The following is a 15,911-nucleotide window of genomic DNA, read 5'->3' as shown; positions in this document are numbered from 1 at the left end:
GGTGGATTGCTGAATTTTTTAGGCCGCTGCAATAATTTTTTTCTGGTGCGTGTACATGACTGCCTAATTTTTCTGGCTGCACTGCGGGCAGCTGCAACAACAAAAGAAAAGGCATGTACATGCGCCCATTCCCCTTCGTGATCATTACCTTGCCGTGGTGAAGGGGCTTGCGTATCACAATGAAGCAATGACCGGTGCCTAGATGAGTGTCTCGGGGGGGCACACAAAAGATAAGGTCGTTGCTTCATTGTGGTAAGACCAAATTTGATAAGCTGGACAGTCGCTGTTCTGTCATTCAGCTACATCAGCCAGGCGACCATATGGGCTGTAAAGCCACCAAAACCTGCACTCTCGCCATGGTGCGCACCAGTCCAGCACGGCCGTCACTACACAAACAGCTGTTTGCGGTGCGTTACACGGTGAGTTTGGTGTGTCAGTGTGAAGCAGTACCTTAATTACACTACCTGATTGATGTATACACATGCAAGATGTTTTAAAGCACTTTAGGCCTGTCATTTAGCATTCAATGTGATTTCTGCCCTTAAAACGCTGCTTTGCGTCAAATCCAGATTTTTCCCGGGGACTTTTGGCGTGTATCCCACTCCGCCATGCCCCCCTCCAGGTGTTAGACCCCTTGAAACATCTTTTCCATCACTTTTGTGGCCAGTATAATTTTTTTTTTTCAAAGTTCGCATCCCCATTGAAGTCTATTGCGGTTCGCGAACTTTAACGCGAACCGAACGTTCCGCGAACCTAAAATCGGAGGTTCGGCCCAACTCTACCAGCTACGCTTCCGCGCTGATGTGTCTGGCGTCCTGTCTTCCCGCTGTCGGCCTCTCCGGAGTAATCAGCTAACCGGACTGTATCCTGGGTGAGGTGACCTAACCACCGGGGTGAGCAGGCGAACGAGACGGCCTTACGTCAATTTAAGAGGCCCCACAGCAGTAAAAGAAACTGCGATAAAAGCATCAAAGAAGCCAGAGGGACGCCAGCATCTATCTGTGGTGAGATCCACCCTTTCTTTCCCTATATGGATGCATGAACTGTAATTACTCCAGGGGTATCTATCACGTCAGCCCTAATTTCATAGATATTGAGCAAGGGGACAATTGAACTCCACTATTAGTGGCTGTTGCCTGGAGCTTGCCGGATTGAGGAAATATTTAGGGGGGGCCCCCCACCAAAAACTGCTTATTATTTACATGGCACCAGTATGTAAGCGCGGGATGCTTGAAGTATGTGTGTGGGATTGTCTATGCGCACTACTGAACTGGAATATTAATGAATACTTGCTGCTTTGATGGCTACATTAGCTTTTGCACATGCAATTTTAAATTTTTGAATCATGGTTGCTTTTTTCATATGTGTATTTGTGATTTTTGTACGTGCTTAACTGATTAATAAATTTTGATACTTGGCACATTAAGGTGGCTGGTAACCCATATGTGTTTAAACATAATTTGGGAGTATTTAGTGTTGGGGTTGGCCCCACCCATTATCCTTTATGTGGGTAAGATGGACAAGTAATCAGGGACTAGTTTTTTGCCCCTTGTTTCTATACAGTTGAACTGCTCACTGCTACCTGGTAACTGCTTGCTGAGCACACAGAACAGTCCGTGGAAATGAGGCCTTAGAAAAGGCTTCTAGTGGGTTTGAGCCCTCAAACATGTGGCCCTTTTAAAAAGGCTTATCTAATTGATTGAGAAGGGAAACTGCAAATCAGTAGCGCCAAAATGCAAGACTGCATTTATTTTATTGCATAGCAAAAGCCTGGTACACACTTTCAATTATGATTGGCCAATCATTGTCTAATATTACCACCTCCCTGGAATTGCATGGGCAGGGAGTTAGGCCCCTTTCACATGGGTGGCTGAACTGCGCATTTGGCAAGCAGTTCAGCTGCCCACCAGTGCAATTCAATTGCAGCGGTTGTAAAGCGATGACATGTGGTAGGGTTACTGGGCATTGGAGGAACATGACATGTCGAGTCTGAACGCAGCTGCAGCATCACTCTGTGGAGGGGAGCACCAGTAACTTCACCGCTTGTCAGCTGCCTGTGTGAAAGTGGCGTCAACAAGCAGAATTATTCTGCAATGCAACCTTGGGCGACATTCACATTGTGTGTTGCATTGTGGTACAATGCAAGTTTTAACCACATAGCAAATCGCTGGACTGATGTCACAATTGGCACATTGACATAATCGTGCCGGCTGTGCAATGCGTCATGGCTCATTGTAGCAACGTGCGCTGGGCTGTGCACTACTGGCTGTCATGCACATTTTGACTATGTTGCAAATGACTGGTGACGAGCAGGGGCGAAGCAATAGGGATTGCAGAGGTTGCGACCGCATCGGGGCCCCTGAGCCAGAGGGGCCTCGAAGGGCCCTCCCTCAACTACAGTATTCGCTCTCTATTGGCCCTGTGCTCATAATAATCACTTCTATAGATACTTTGAATAGTGGTAATCATTAACAAATTGTTCCTCATCCCCTTCTTGCAGCTCTGACACTGTAGTTGCCATTGGCAGGTTTTGGTGCACCATATCAATTATGTATAGAGTGCTGGGGGGGGGCCCATTGTAAAATTTGCATCGGGGCACACAGCTCCTTAGCTACGCCACTGGTGACAAGGTACCGTGCACTGCAACGTAAGCATTGCTGTAAGCCGCCAGTTCTAAAATCTGTTGCTGTGCAGCCTGCCCATTGCAACTGATAACACGTGAACTTAGCCTGAAAATCCTTTTTTTTTTTTTTTTTTTTTTTTTTTTTATAGGTAAGCATATGTAGGAGGGGAAAGCCCAGAATTCATCATGACACAAGACAAATTGCAATTATTTGCTTAATGCACACTGCTGCAAATGAAATAATCTTGAGATGCATAAAAATAGGTTTCAAATAGTTTGAGGTTCCTTTTACACTTAGGCCTCTTTTCCATGGACTGTTGATTGGCAGTGAAATGCCCCTCAAACTCTCACAACTGCTCACTGCTGCCCAGGGCTGGATTTAGGACAAGGCCATCTAGGCCATGGCCTAGGGAACCACAGGAGCAAGGGCACCAAAGCAGTGTGCTGAATTTATGCAGCATTTGCAAACTTGCAAATGCTGCAATGCAGAGAGATCAGGTGAGCACCTGACCGCGGTACTCTGCTGCTAGCCACCTGTGCAGCAGTCACCTTGTTCTCTGTGCACATTTGCATTATGGCCGGCGGCTATGGACTTGTGCAGCATTGGAGACGGGAAAAGGATGCTTCTGCACTGGAGATGAGCAGAGAAAGGAGTGACACTGATGGCTGTTGTGGTGTGAAGGCAAGCTGGCTACCTATAATGAAAGGGGGGAAGTGGGAAAAGGAGGGATTAAGGAAGTCATCAGGTTACCTATACTAGAGGAAATGGGGGCGGGGTCATCTGGCTACCTATACTGGATGGGGCAGCTGGTGACAGTAGCCTTGGGCGGTAAAGAGTACAAATCCGGCCCTGCTGCTGCTGCCTGGTAACTGCTTGCTGAGCACACAGCTCAACAGTCCATGGAAAAGAGGCACTAAGGCCTGGTGCACACCAAAAACCGCTAGCAGATCCGCAAAACGCTAGCAGATTTTGAAACGCTTTTCCTTATTTTTCTGTAGCGTTTCACCTAGCATTTTGCGGTTTTGTGAAGCGGTTTTGGTATAGTAGATTTCATGTATTGTTACAGTAAAGCTGTTACTGAGCAGCTACTGTAACAAAAGTGCCGTTTTTCAGAGCGGATTGCGTTTTTCCTATACTTAACATTGAGGCAGAAACGCATCCGCAATCCAAAATCTGCAGCAGCCCGGGAGTATGCGTTTCTGCAAAACGCCTCCCGCTCTGGTGTGCACCAGCCCATTGAAATACATTACCCTAGCGGATCCGCACCCGCAAGTGGATCGCAAACCGCAGCAGAACCGCTCTGGTGTGCACTAGGCCAGACTGTTAATAGGCAGTGAAATACCTCTTAAACTCTCACAACTGCACACTGCTGCCTGGCAACTGCTTGATGAGCATACAGTTCTACTGCCCATGGAAGAGGCCTTACCGCATTGCATCGTGGTACTCTCTCCTACCGCAGCTTGTCACAGTGGCCATTAAAGTCAATGAGACATGACACACTGCCTGCGGTGCGATGTGACAGAAGTTCTTTGGGTAACGCACGAGCTGCAGTGCGTTATTCTACAACTTCCACGGTAATCCTGGAAGTGTTTTTTTTTTTTTTTTTTTTTTTCTTCCCTTTAGTCGCACCATGGCACCACAAGGCATTGTACTTAATATAAAAGGACCCTGAAAGCAAATCTTTTGGCACTGGTCTACTTAAGGGGATCCAATGGGTAACCCAATAGACAAGTCTGCTTCCTGCTCACGGCAAACTCACTGACCACTAAGGACCCTTTTACACGGGCAGTTGATCTGTGTGCTCACCAAGCAGTAGTGAGCAGTTACCAGGCAGCAGCAAGCAGTTGTGTGAAGTCAACGGGCATTTCACTGCCTATCAACTGCCCATGTGGAAAGGCCCTAACTTGTAAGAAATAGGGGACCCAGGGAGAAACACTAAAATTGCACACCAGGTCTTTGTCACTGAGCTTCAGGCACGGTGCTCGCTTCAGCTACCTCCTTCTCTTGCACAACTTTACTAAACCCAATTTGTTGGTGCTGCTATGTTCCCTATTTTTTTGCAAATAGAAGAGATCATTTTTCTATGGTAGCAGAAAAGTATTTGACATTGTCTAAGCAACACACTGCCATTGCTGGTTCAGATGCCTGTCTGAACCAGCCCTCCTGGGACCCAATAGCAGTGCTTTTCTAACGGCTGGTGCACACCAAAACCCGCTAGCAGATCCGCAAAATGCTAGCAGATTTTGAAACGCTTTTTCTTCTTTTTCTGTAGCGTTTCAGCTAGCGTTTTGCGGTTTTGTCATAGTAGATTTCCTGTATTGTTACAGTAAAGCTGTTACTGAACAGCTACTGTAACAAAAAACGCCTGGCAAACCGCTCTGAAGTGCCGTTTTTCAGAGCGGTTTGCGTTTTTCCTATACTTAACATTGAGGCAGAAACGCATCCGCAATCCAAAAAATGCCTCACCCAGGCATTTTTCGTTTCTGCAAAAAGCCTCCCGCTCTGGTGTGCACCACCCCATTGAGATACATTGACCAAGCAGATCTGCAGCCGCAAGCGGATCTGAAAACGCCCAAAAAGCCGCTCGGTGTGCACCAGCCCTAAGAGCTTGTTATATGAAAAGCTCTTGCTAATATGCTATGTGTGTGATCCCACTTGAGGGATGTGATGTAATAAAAATCCCTCATAGCATTACATAAGCAAGAGCTTCTCAAATCACAAGAGCTTAGAAAAGTGCTGCTGATGGGTCACAGGCCTTAAAGTAAACCAGAGACTAAGCATTAGAACGAATCAATACTTACCCGGGGCTTTCTCTAGCCTGATAAGCACGTGTGAGTCCCTCGCCGTCCTCATGCGGCCTGCTGTTCAGCCGCCATCAGCCCCAGTAACTGGCTCAGTTGCGTCAGTCTGGGTCTACTGCGCATGCGAAGGAGGTCCGCGCATGCGCAGAAGACCCAGACTGGACCAGATTGAGCCTGTTATCGGGGCTGACTGCAGCTGGCCAGCAGACTGCAGGAGGACGGTGTAGGACTCAGATGTGCTTGTTAGTGTTGTCTGGATCATGAACGATTAGGATCTTTGATCCGAATCTCTTTTGTGAGTCGAATCATTTGGATCACAAAGGGGGTGGAGCCAGGAGTGGCACGCCCCCCTCTCAGCGGGCAGGGGGGGTTCTGGAAGCAGAACAAAGATGAATAGCTCAGTTGGAGGGGAGCCAGTCTTTCAGGGACAGGTACATGAGAGAGAGAGGGGGGACATGGGTGCCACTGCCAGATATGTGTAGAGCACACGTACTGGCTATAATGTGCTGCTGATTTTAGGCTGTTCCGTAGTGCAGTGCTGCATAGTGAACAAATGGGAAAGTTTTGGCTCAGAAGCACAGCTCGGTAACTTTGCAGACAGCGTGCTGGGCTAGAATGACAGGGCAGGCACTGTGACTGCAGTGCAATATGATCCTCCTGCACTCTTCTCTAAACAGCTGCACTTAAAGAGACACTGAAGCGAGAATAAATCTCGCTTCAGTGCTTATATTCAGCAGGGGCATGTGTGCCCCTGCTAAAATGCCGCTAACCGGCGGCTAAACGGGGGTCCCTTATCCCCCAACCCCCCCCCTCCAAAATCTACGACCAACTTGGTCGTAGATTTTGCTGCTCTTGAGGCAGGGCTAACGGCTGCAGCCCTGCCTCTCAGTACCGTCTATCAGCGGTGCATCGCCGCCTCTCCCCAGCCCCTCCTCAGTGAAGGAAGACTGATGAGAGGGGCGGGGGAGAGGCGAAGATACGCGCTGAGAGACGTGCGTGAGGCAGGGCTGCGGCGGTTAGCCCTGCCTCTATGCGGAAGAGGGGATGCGCTGCACGGAGGGGGATTTGGGAGGTAAGGGACCCCCGTTTAGCGGCGGTTTAGCAGGGGCACACATGCCCCTGCTGAATATAAGCTCTGAAGCGAGATTTATTCTCGCTTCAGACTCTTTAACTTCTCCCTAAATTTATGAAGTGTTCGAGGTGAGAAAAGGGGAATGCTTTCCTTCACTGAGAGACGTTTGCATTCAAAGTATACAGATGCACATATAGGTGAAATATATTTAAAGCTATTGTATTATTGCAACATGTGGGTAATGTGTGCAAAAAAAAAAATTCTGCTCTCTGCTCACACCTCTTCGCCCACCTCCTCCCTTCTCTGTCCACTCCCTGCCTTTCTCTGTCCACCATTCCCCCTTCTCTGTCTGTCCACCCCTCCTCCCCTTCTCTGTCCACTGCAGGGAAAGTCCTGTCCTGCTAGTCATTCCACCCCCGAATGCTTCCCTAGTAAAAATGATTATAGATTCGGATCAAAGATCCGGATCTTTTCAATGATCCGATTCATCCGAATTATTGAAAAGATTCAAACTTCCCATCTCTAGTGCTTATGGGGCTGGAGGAAGCCCCGGGTAAGTATCGATTCGTTCTAATTCTTAGTTTCTGGTACAATTTAAAAGACACTGAAGCAAGAGGAATATGGAGGCTGCCATATTTATTTCCTTTTAATTAACACCAGTTTACTGGCAGTGTTGCTGATCCTCTGCCTCTAAGGGCCCGTTTCCACTATCGCGGAAATCGCCGTGATTCCGCAGTTTCCCCGCACATGAATCGCACGGGGAAACTCTGCCATAGGGGAGAATGGCGCCGCCGGCCGAATCGCTTGCGGTAGCGATTTGTCCGGAACACCCCACAGAATTTGCGGCGGAGGCTGCGATTCCCATAGCCGTGCATGGCTCATGGGATTTGCCTGCGATCCCGCTCAGTGCCGGCGTGCGTCTCGCAGACACACGGCGCACAAGTGGAAACGAGGCCTAATACTTTTAGCCATAGACCCTGAACAAGTATGCAGCAGATCAGGTGTTTCTGACATCATTTCAGATCTGACAAGATTATCTGCATGCATATTCGGGAGTGATGGACTATGGAAAACCAGTTTCTCACTTAAAACTAAATTACCTTCGCTGTTCATGTTTAAAACTTTCAATAAAAACTTTGAAACACAAAACTAAATTACCTTCTATTTTAAGAAGGCAAAATTATATTCAGTGGTTGTATTTGATAAGCAGTTGTTGTTTGCCTTTTTTAAAGTCCATAAATACTTTTCCAGTGGTTCTGGGTCACAATGAGCTCTCTAGCGTAGTCTATAAACTTTTCGAAGTGACCCATTTTTTTACGATAACCAGCCAACCACGACAGCCAGGCTTCTATCAGAGCTCCACATAGCCCTGTACTGCTGCGCAAGCGCACTCCCGGCTGTAATTTTTTGGTTGCAGTAAGGCAGCGTTGAGCTGCACCGCCGTCCCGCTCAGACCTCGCTGCGATTGTTTACGTCTGCCGACCTCTGCCAGCGCCGGGGAATCAGCGTGCTTGCTGCCAACACCGGCTGGTTCTCACGGTCTCGTTACCAGGGCAACAAGAATCTCGGCAGAGTCTCAAGTGCCAGAGGAAGTGGTGACAGGAGATTGGCTGTTGTTGGGACACGTGACGCTCGGGCTGCAGTATAGACAGTGTTGTGACAGCGAAGAAGAAGCAGAGACAGTGGGGAAGGAGGAGGGCTTGCTGCTGGGGTCACCAGGGTGACAGCGGGCACGGAGCACCGAGCTGGGGGTGAGGAGGGGAGGACCGATTGGCTGTCCATGTCCTCGTATCGGGCCGCTGCTGATGCGTGTGCGCAGTGAGGCCAGGGGGAGAGGAGGACACTACAAAGCAGGGGAGATGCAGCAGCGGAGCGAGCCCTGGGCAGGCCGGTGACATGTAGCGGGAGGAGCGGAGGAGGAGGGGGATGAGCAGGAGAAGAGGGGTGACCATGCTAGATAATAAGCTGTCGGGGAGGATGACGGAGGGATTAGCTCGGGAGAAGGGGGACGTACAGCCGATATCTAGCCTCTAGGTCGCTCTAAGCATCGGCTCGCAGCTTGTTTATCGATTAGCGGCTGTGACAATAATGTGTCAGCTGTGACCTGGCAGGGGGAGGGGACAGGAATCAGCTGTGAGTGTATATGGCTGCAGGGTCCGCCTTCTAGGCACTGTCTGGCTGCTGCTGCTGCTGCTGCTGGCGGTGACCCCATCGGGGTGACTCCTCTCCTGTGTGTGGATGGAAGGATGAGGACAGGTTATAAATAGTCACTAGTGTCAGGAGAGGACAGACTGGGATTGTTCCCCGGCCAGGTGTCTGTCTCCCTCCCATGTCCAGGCAGGCCACTCTCCTTCCCTCTGTCGCTCTGTGTGTGGGGGGCTCTCTCACCATAACCCATCACTAGTGCTTCCCCAGTGAGGAGGCATTCTCAGGCGCTCATGAGATCTTCCTGTGAGACAGACGACAAGATGAAGCCAGACAGAGGTAAACACCATTCACACCATCTTGTGTCTGGGCTCTTGCCAACAACTAACCTATTCTGAAACCCCAAAGGAGACACTTCACCCTTCTTCTAAGAACCCTGCAATTCCTACACAGCATTGTCTCTCTCTCCTTCTTTTTTTTTTTTTTTTTTTTTCCCAATCTTTGCAGAACATTGCTTTTGTGTCTGTTTTTCCCCCATATTTTGATGCAGCTGGATGGGGAAATATTGATGGTTAATCTATTAAGCTTTGGAATCCTGATAAGTAGGTCAGTGGCATCTGCGAGTAGGTGTTGGACATACACCACCATCATCATCATATACAAATTGCCTAAGCTTGCCTGTCTGCTCTGTCTGGATCCCCTAGTAATCATATCTATGCTTGTAGTTCCCTTGTTTACCTCATCTTTTATCATACTCTATTTGCTTTTCTTTTTTTTTTTTTTAACTCCTGGCAGTTATTGCTGTTCATTTCTTTGCTGGTTTTTGATGTTGTACAGTGATTCTACAATCATTTTTCCCCCCAGATTGTGCTGGTTCTATGTAAGAAGCTCAGGGGTGACAAGTGATTATCTTCTTTCAGTTGAGCAGGATTAGGCAGTCTCCTGGTGTGGAAGGGGGGGGGGGGGGGGGGCGGTACATTTAAATCACAATGTGTAGGAATGTAAATGTGTGGATGTCCACAGTTTTAAACAGCAAATAGTTCATTGTGGTGTAATTTATCAAGATGTTGTTGTTGGATTTTGATCAGATGCAGAGGCTGTCTTTTGTTTCTAGAGAATTGAATTGTGCATAGGATTGTGTTTAGTATTATGCCCTATGTTACATTTACATCCCTGTCACAATAATTAATCAAGATCTATGTACTCTTTTGTTAATAGCCTTTGTTTTCTTTGTTTGCTTTGTCAAATATTTAAACTGTTGGTCTCTATTACAAAGGCAAATCAGATTTTACTTATTGCCTATGTAAACTCTCTAGTCTTGAAATTTGACCTTTTGCTCAGGCATAATTTGAGAGGGTTTTTTTTCTAAATTTTTCTTTTTATTCAGTATGCAGGGCAGAATACATTAGACTGTAGGAGCGTTTGTAATCTACTGCCAGCTGGAGAGGCCTGTAGTACGCTGTTGCTAAAAGTCCTATACATTGCTAGGCAGGGTCATGGTGTTTTTAATTATTACTCTGCTAAGATAAGAACAAAGCGGTCAAGTCCCCAGCCACTTAGGTGCTGCTTGTTCAACAGCTCATATTTTTGGGGACCCAATGTTAGGACCAGTTCTGTCCCTAGGGGTGTTAGTCAGCTGAGCTAAGTTTCTAGTGAGTAGAGCAATTTTCTTTGTGAAGTGTCAAATTACTTGTAATTCTCTTCACTGGCAATAAAGAGTTAAGTGGATGAATAGCTGAGTTGGCAGGTTGTGTAGTATTCTGAGGAGCAGCTGATCTTTACAAAAGCAAGCTTGTCTTGAGTGGCAGCTTTGAACCAGATCATATTTCAAACATTAAAACTTGTATAATAACAAAATTCCCCATCAATAGATAACCCAGATTGCTTATATCTACCCTTTTTTTTTTCTTGTGACAAGAAAACTCAAACGCGATGTAGCAAGAAAAGCAAATGATCAGCAACGTGCTGTTTTTTTTTCCTTCTTCTTTGGTCAACACATTCACTTGAGCTTTAGTACCACTAGCATGACGAATCTTGTGTATGAGTATCTGCTTTCAGGAACACTGGCCAAGTTAGATGTCTGGTCTGTTTCCTTTTTAATTCGTGTGCCAAAATTAGAAGCGTAAAGTTCCCATACAACAAAACATAATAATGGCAGCCTTATTTGCATGGTGCACTGTGTAATGCTGGCAGTTCAGGGGTTGACCACTAAGCCAAACACTGTAAACACACACACACACACACACACACACACACACACACACACACACACACACACACACACACACACACACACACACACACACACACACACACACACACACACACACACACACACACACACACACACACACACACACACACACACACACACACACACACACACACACACACACACACACACACACGTTTTAGTTTTTGTCATGGGAGTATCACTGGAATGTTTTGGCATTCAGTTATATTTGAGTGAACCAGGATCCCACGTAAGCTATTTACTCTCAACCAAATGACTAGAGACCGTTTTACACTGAGTAAGTTATGTTGCAATGACATCACAGTGCTATGTATCCGAAAAGTTTCATCGCACGGTAGCTAGCATTGTGGTTTGATCATACTGTGAGGCATACACTACAATGAAAGTATGCCTCTATCTATACAGCATGCTGTGCACACTGCAATCAATGTGAAAGACCCCACAGTAATATCATTGCATCATGATGCAATGCTCCTTAAAGGAACCATATATGGTACAATCTTTCTTTTTTTTTTCCGATTAGATAACTTTGTTCATATATTCCATTAGATTATTATTATTATTTATTGTATTTATAAAGCGCCAACATATTACGCAGCGCTGAACATTAATTTAGGTTACAGACAATATTTAGGGGTGACATACAGCAATATGACAATACAGGAATACAAGAAAACCAGATCACACAGCACAGTATGAGTACCAGGTAATGCTTAGTCAGTCAATTGATTGAGCATGGAGATTAGGCAAGTTAGGTTCACTCAGATGCATAGCATACGTTCATAGTAATGGAGGTGCATGATCAGGTAGGACGCAAAAGGAGGACACTGCCCACAGGCTTACAATCTAGAGGGAGAGGTAAGGACACGAATGGTAGGGGACCAGAGTTCAGCTGTAGGTTTAGAGCACTTGTGAGGGGTAGTAGGCCAGAGTGAAAAGGTGAGTTTTGAGGGCTTTCTTGGAAGATGTTGAAGGAGGGGGCTGCCCTAATGGGTGGAGGTAGGGAGTTCCATAGTGTTGAAGCAGCTCTTGAGAAGTCCTGGAGGCATGCGGGGGGGGCGGTTAGACAAACTTAGTTCATTGGAAGAGCGGAGTGAGCGGCTAGGTGTGTACCTCTGAGTAAGATCGACTATAAAGATTTTTCCAACATGTCCGATCGGATTTTTTATTGAAAAACTGGATAATCGATTCTTTTTACTTAATGGAAAAAAAGATTCTTTTAAATGTTCATTCAATTCGATCGTTTTGGTCGAATAAATGGAAAAAGTGAATGTTTTTATTGTACCGTGTATGGGCACCATTAAACTGGAAAAAAAACAAAAACTGGCCAGTTACCTGGGGCTTCTCCCAGCCCCCGAAAAGTTTCAGCGCTGCTTGATTCCCTCAGTGTCTTGTTCCGAGTGCTGGATGCGTGACCCTGTGCCACGCACTTCTTCCAGCGGGCTCTGTGGTCGGGATTGTTCTGGGCTTGCGCAATAAACATAAATTGCTACTGCGTATGTGTCGGGAGAGCAGTCAAGGTGGCGCGCGACTAGGGCAGTTCATGTCCAGTGGCCATCAACTCGCCAAGTCACCCGACTTACAGCGAGGGTACAGAAGGACTTCAGGGGGCCAAATCTAAGCTGCCAGCTATATTGCAGGAATCGTGGGAATTATACAGTCATGCTGGTACATCCATGCACCAAAAGGAATTCATGCCTTAGCACCTGCCAAATATTGAGCTGTACTGAAATACCTTGAATGGATGCAGTTTAGTGACAGGGATGTCCTCGGATAAAATTCCCTTTGCGTATGCACTATATTGCAGTTATTAGAGCATTTTTCTGTAGACTCAGAATCTTGGGTGTTCTCCAGCACTTGGTACCCTGACTTTAACAGTCAGCCAAAGAGCTTTAGGCTAAATTCCTAGTTGCTATTGTCACTGCTAGAACACAATGCGTACTCTGCACATCATAGTGTGCATGTTATTCTTCATAACATAAAGACTGCCGTGGTAACGAGTGCTCATTACCATACTTTGTACAGAACCGTACTGTAGAAAGTGCCTTTGGATTACGTGATCCATTACAACAGAGTTCTAAACATGCCCATAGTCAGGGTCAGTTCTAGACAAATTTGTGAGGTTGTGCCCCACTCTCCACCCAAAACCCTTTGCATCCCCCCACTCTCCCCTGAGATTTGGTATTATCCCATAGCACCCAGAAATTTGCACTGCTCAGTACTTCCATGTTGAGGCCTCAGGCTCCGATCAGCAGGGACCCGCTGTGAAGACACACTGGTGTCACTGCTAGCACACGCATACAGGAAGTGGGGGGGGGGGGAGAGGGCGGGCGGGATGTGGCATCATGGGTGATGCCCATAGTGTGAATGCATCTAAATAGGCCACATTTTTTTTCCCTATGGAGACATAAGTTTTTTTTTTTTTTTATGCCTTTAGGGTATATTACCAGCGGGGCATTGCGTCAGACAATATAATTGCATTGCAAACACAATGCAATTATATTGCAACGGTATATTCACACTTTCGCATTAGCAGTGCGGTGTGACAGTCTGTTTCCATAGTGCGTTGCATGGAATGCGATACCGCATAACTTGCGAGTTAAAGGACAACTGAAGTGAAAGGGACATGGAGGCTGCCATATTTATTTCCTTTTAAGCAATACCAGTTGCCTGGCAGTCCTGCTGATACTTTTAGCCATAGACCCTGAACAAGCATGCTGCATATAAGGTGTATCTGACGTTGTCCGATCTGACAAGATTAGCTGCATGCTTGTTTCAGGTGTGTGATCCAGACACTACTTCAGCCAAATAGATCAGCAGGGCTGCTAGGCAACTGGTACTGCTTAAAAGTAAATAAATATGGCAGCCTCCACATCCCTCTCACTTCAGTTGTCCTTTAAGGGTTGGAACCCACAAGAGCGTTTTTTTGAGCATTTTGGCAGCGCTGTGATACGCTAGCGTTTTGCCAAAACGCTCAGCTGATGTTAATGGATGGGGCAACTTCCACAGGAGCGTTTGCGTTTCCCAGAAACGCAAACGCAGGACATGCAGCATTTTGGGAGCGTTAACGCTTCAATGTAAAGTATTGAAACGCTAGCAGAAACGCTCAGCAAAACCTAAACTGAGCGGTTTTGCGGTTCAGCACACTGTAACAAAATTAAAAAATAATTCACAGGACCAATCAGGATAAAAACGCAAAACGCTACACAACCGCTGAGCAAAAAAATACACTGTTGCAAAACGCGTCCGAAAACGCGCATGAATCCACTTGCAAACCGCTTAGACAAAACTCTAGCGGTTGCGTTTTGCGTTTGCGGATTTCAGTGGGTTCCAGGCCTCACAGTTGCAGTGAAATATACATTGCATGTACTGTGTGCTGGCTTTTCCCCGCCACTGGGTTGTGATCCTGCTTTTGCAATGCCCCACTGTGAATGTAGTCGAAGCATCTATTTATTTTTTTCATTATGTGGATGCTTCTTTACATGCTGTAACTTTTGGTGTGGGAATATAAGGGAATGCAATAATGAAAGGTATTTGGTGCTGTATTATTGGGGTGAGCTGTAGCAATTTGACAAGGTTTGAATAGATCCTAATGCTCCCACCTTTCAGCCTGTGGTGCCTGTGGGCCCATAGACATGAGACCGTCATCTGATCCAGCAGTTTTATCATTCTTTGTTCAAACTACAAGCTCAAAACTAAGCTTTTCGTCACTTCATTATAAAGTTTGGCCAGGTATACAATTTTGCATTGCCAAGCATTCTTTACAGTACAGTGCACGTTTTCACTGACTCCTCGATGACTTTAGTATTAGTGGTCCTAGTGTGTTGAATTACAGACATGCTTACAGTCTGCTGGAACACTTCTCCAATTGATGCAACACTTTCAGCTATTACACACTCTCCTCCTTCTGACCTTGTGTCGTTACACGTCCAGGCTTTTTAAAGACTGATTTTTAGATTTGATTGGATCTGAGTATGAAATACTAAAAGCTTGTATGTAGTCCAATCGGTCCTGAAAAGAGATCAGGTCTGGAGACTGAGCTGATTTTACGCTTGTCTCCTAGTTCTCATAGTTTTTGGGAATTGATCATGAAATGCTCTTTTGACTGTTTCCTATGATTGTTTTGAAAATCGGTGACTTTTAATGTAATCCGACAAATAGCCTGTAGGGGAGCATAGGAGAGGCTGTCATTGCTGGAACAGCTGGACACCTGGTCTGTTGTTCAGTAGCTAGGCTGCAGCGTTTATTTTGGTTCAGCCACCACTTTGATTTGAATTTATTTTTTTCTAGGCAGCAGTGCTTAGAATAACAGGCTTGACTTTGAATACTGCCTTTTTGAGGTAGGTTGGTGAACCAGCTTAGCATTTCCTGAGGACTTATTTAGAAGGGCTTATAAATAGTGTAGGTCTATAAATATTCACGGTAATATGACCAGAACATGTAAACTTCTTGACCTAATAATTATGACCTATTTCTGGCAGTTGCTGGAGAGTAGTTTGTTAGTGTGGCCTACATTTTAGTGTTTTATCCAAACAAAGAAAAGCCTGTCTTTACCTTTTTTATTGTTCGGTTAGGTCAAGGATTTCAAACTCAATGACATAAGGGCCAAAATCTATAACAGTCTAAAGCAGGCCATACACTGGCTCGATTCCCGGCCGTTTTGACAGCAGATTCGATCCTGGGATCGAATCTGCTGCCAATTGTTTGCGGTAAACGCAGCTGCCGATCCGATTTCCTCCCGAAATCGGATCGGTCTGTCGATCGCGCCGTGCGGGAAATTACCCTCGATCGCCCGCGGGTAAAGTGCGCGTCGCTAGCGGCGGCCGATCCGATCAAGTATACATTACCTGAGGCTGGCTCCCGGGCGTCTTCTCCACGCTGCACGGCTCTGTTCCGGCTCCATCCATCCCGGCGCTTCCTGTGTCACTGCAGTGACCAGGAAGTTCAAATAGAGGGCGCTCTATTTGAACTTCCTGGTCACGGAGTAACACAGGAAGCGCCGTAATGGAGCCGGA

General features: G+C 46.5%; 1 protein-coding gene across 1 annotated transcript in view; it reads left to right on the top strand.

Annotated features, from left to right (window-relative positions):
• The first annotated feature begins 7,962 nt into the window (after positions 1–7,962).
• Positions 7,963–15,911, top strand: part of ATOSA (atos homolog A) — a 70,519-nt gene continuing 62,570 nt past the window's right edge. Inside the window, exon 1 of the mRNA XM_068275467.1 lies at positions 7,963–8,981. Coding sequence (XP_068131568.1) covers positions 8,936–8,981 — 46 coding nt within the window. The 5' untranslated portion in view covers positions 7,963–8,935. The remainder of the gene's footprint in view (positions 8,982–15,911) is intronic.

This window comes from Hyperolius riggenbachi, chromosome 3, assembly GCF_040937935.1.
Source record: "Hyperolius riggenbachi isolate aHypRig1 chromosome 3, aHypRig1.pri, whole genome shotgun sequence".
Taxonomy (NCBI): Eukaryota; Metazoa; Chordata; class Amphibia; order Anura; family Hyperoliidae; genus Hyperolius; species Hyperolius riggenbachi.
Note: the sequence above shows the minus strand (reverse complement) of the source record. Positions and strands in the feature narration are given on the sequence as shown.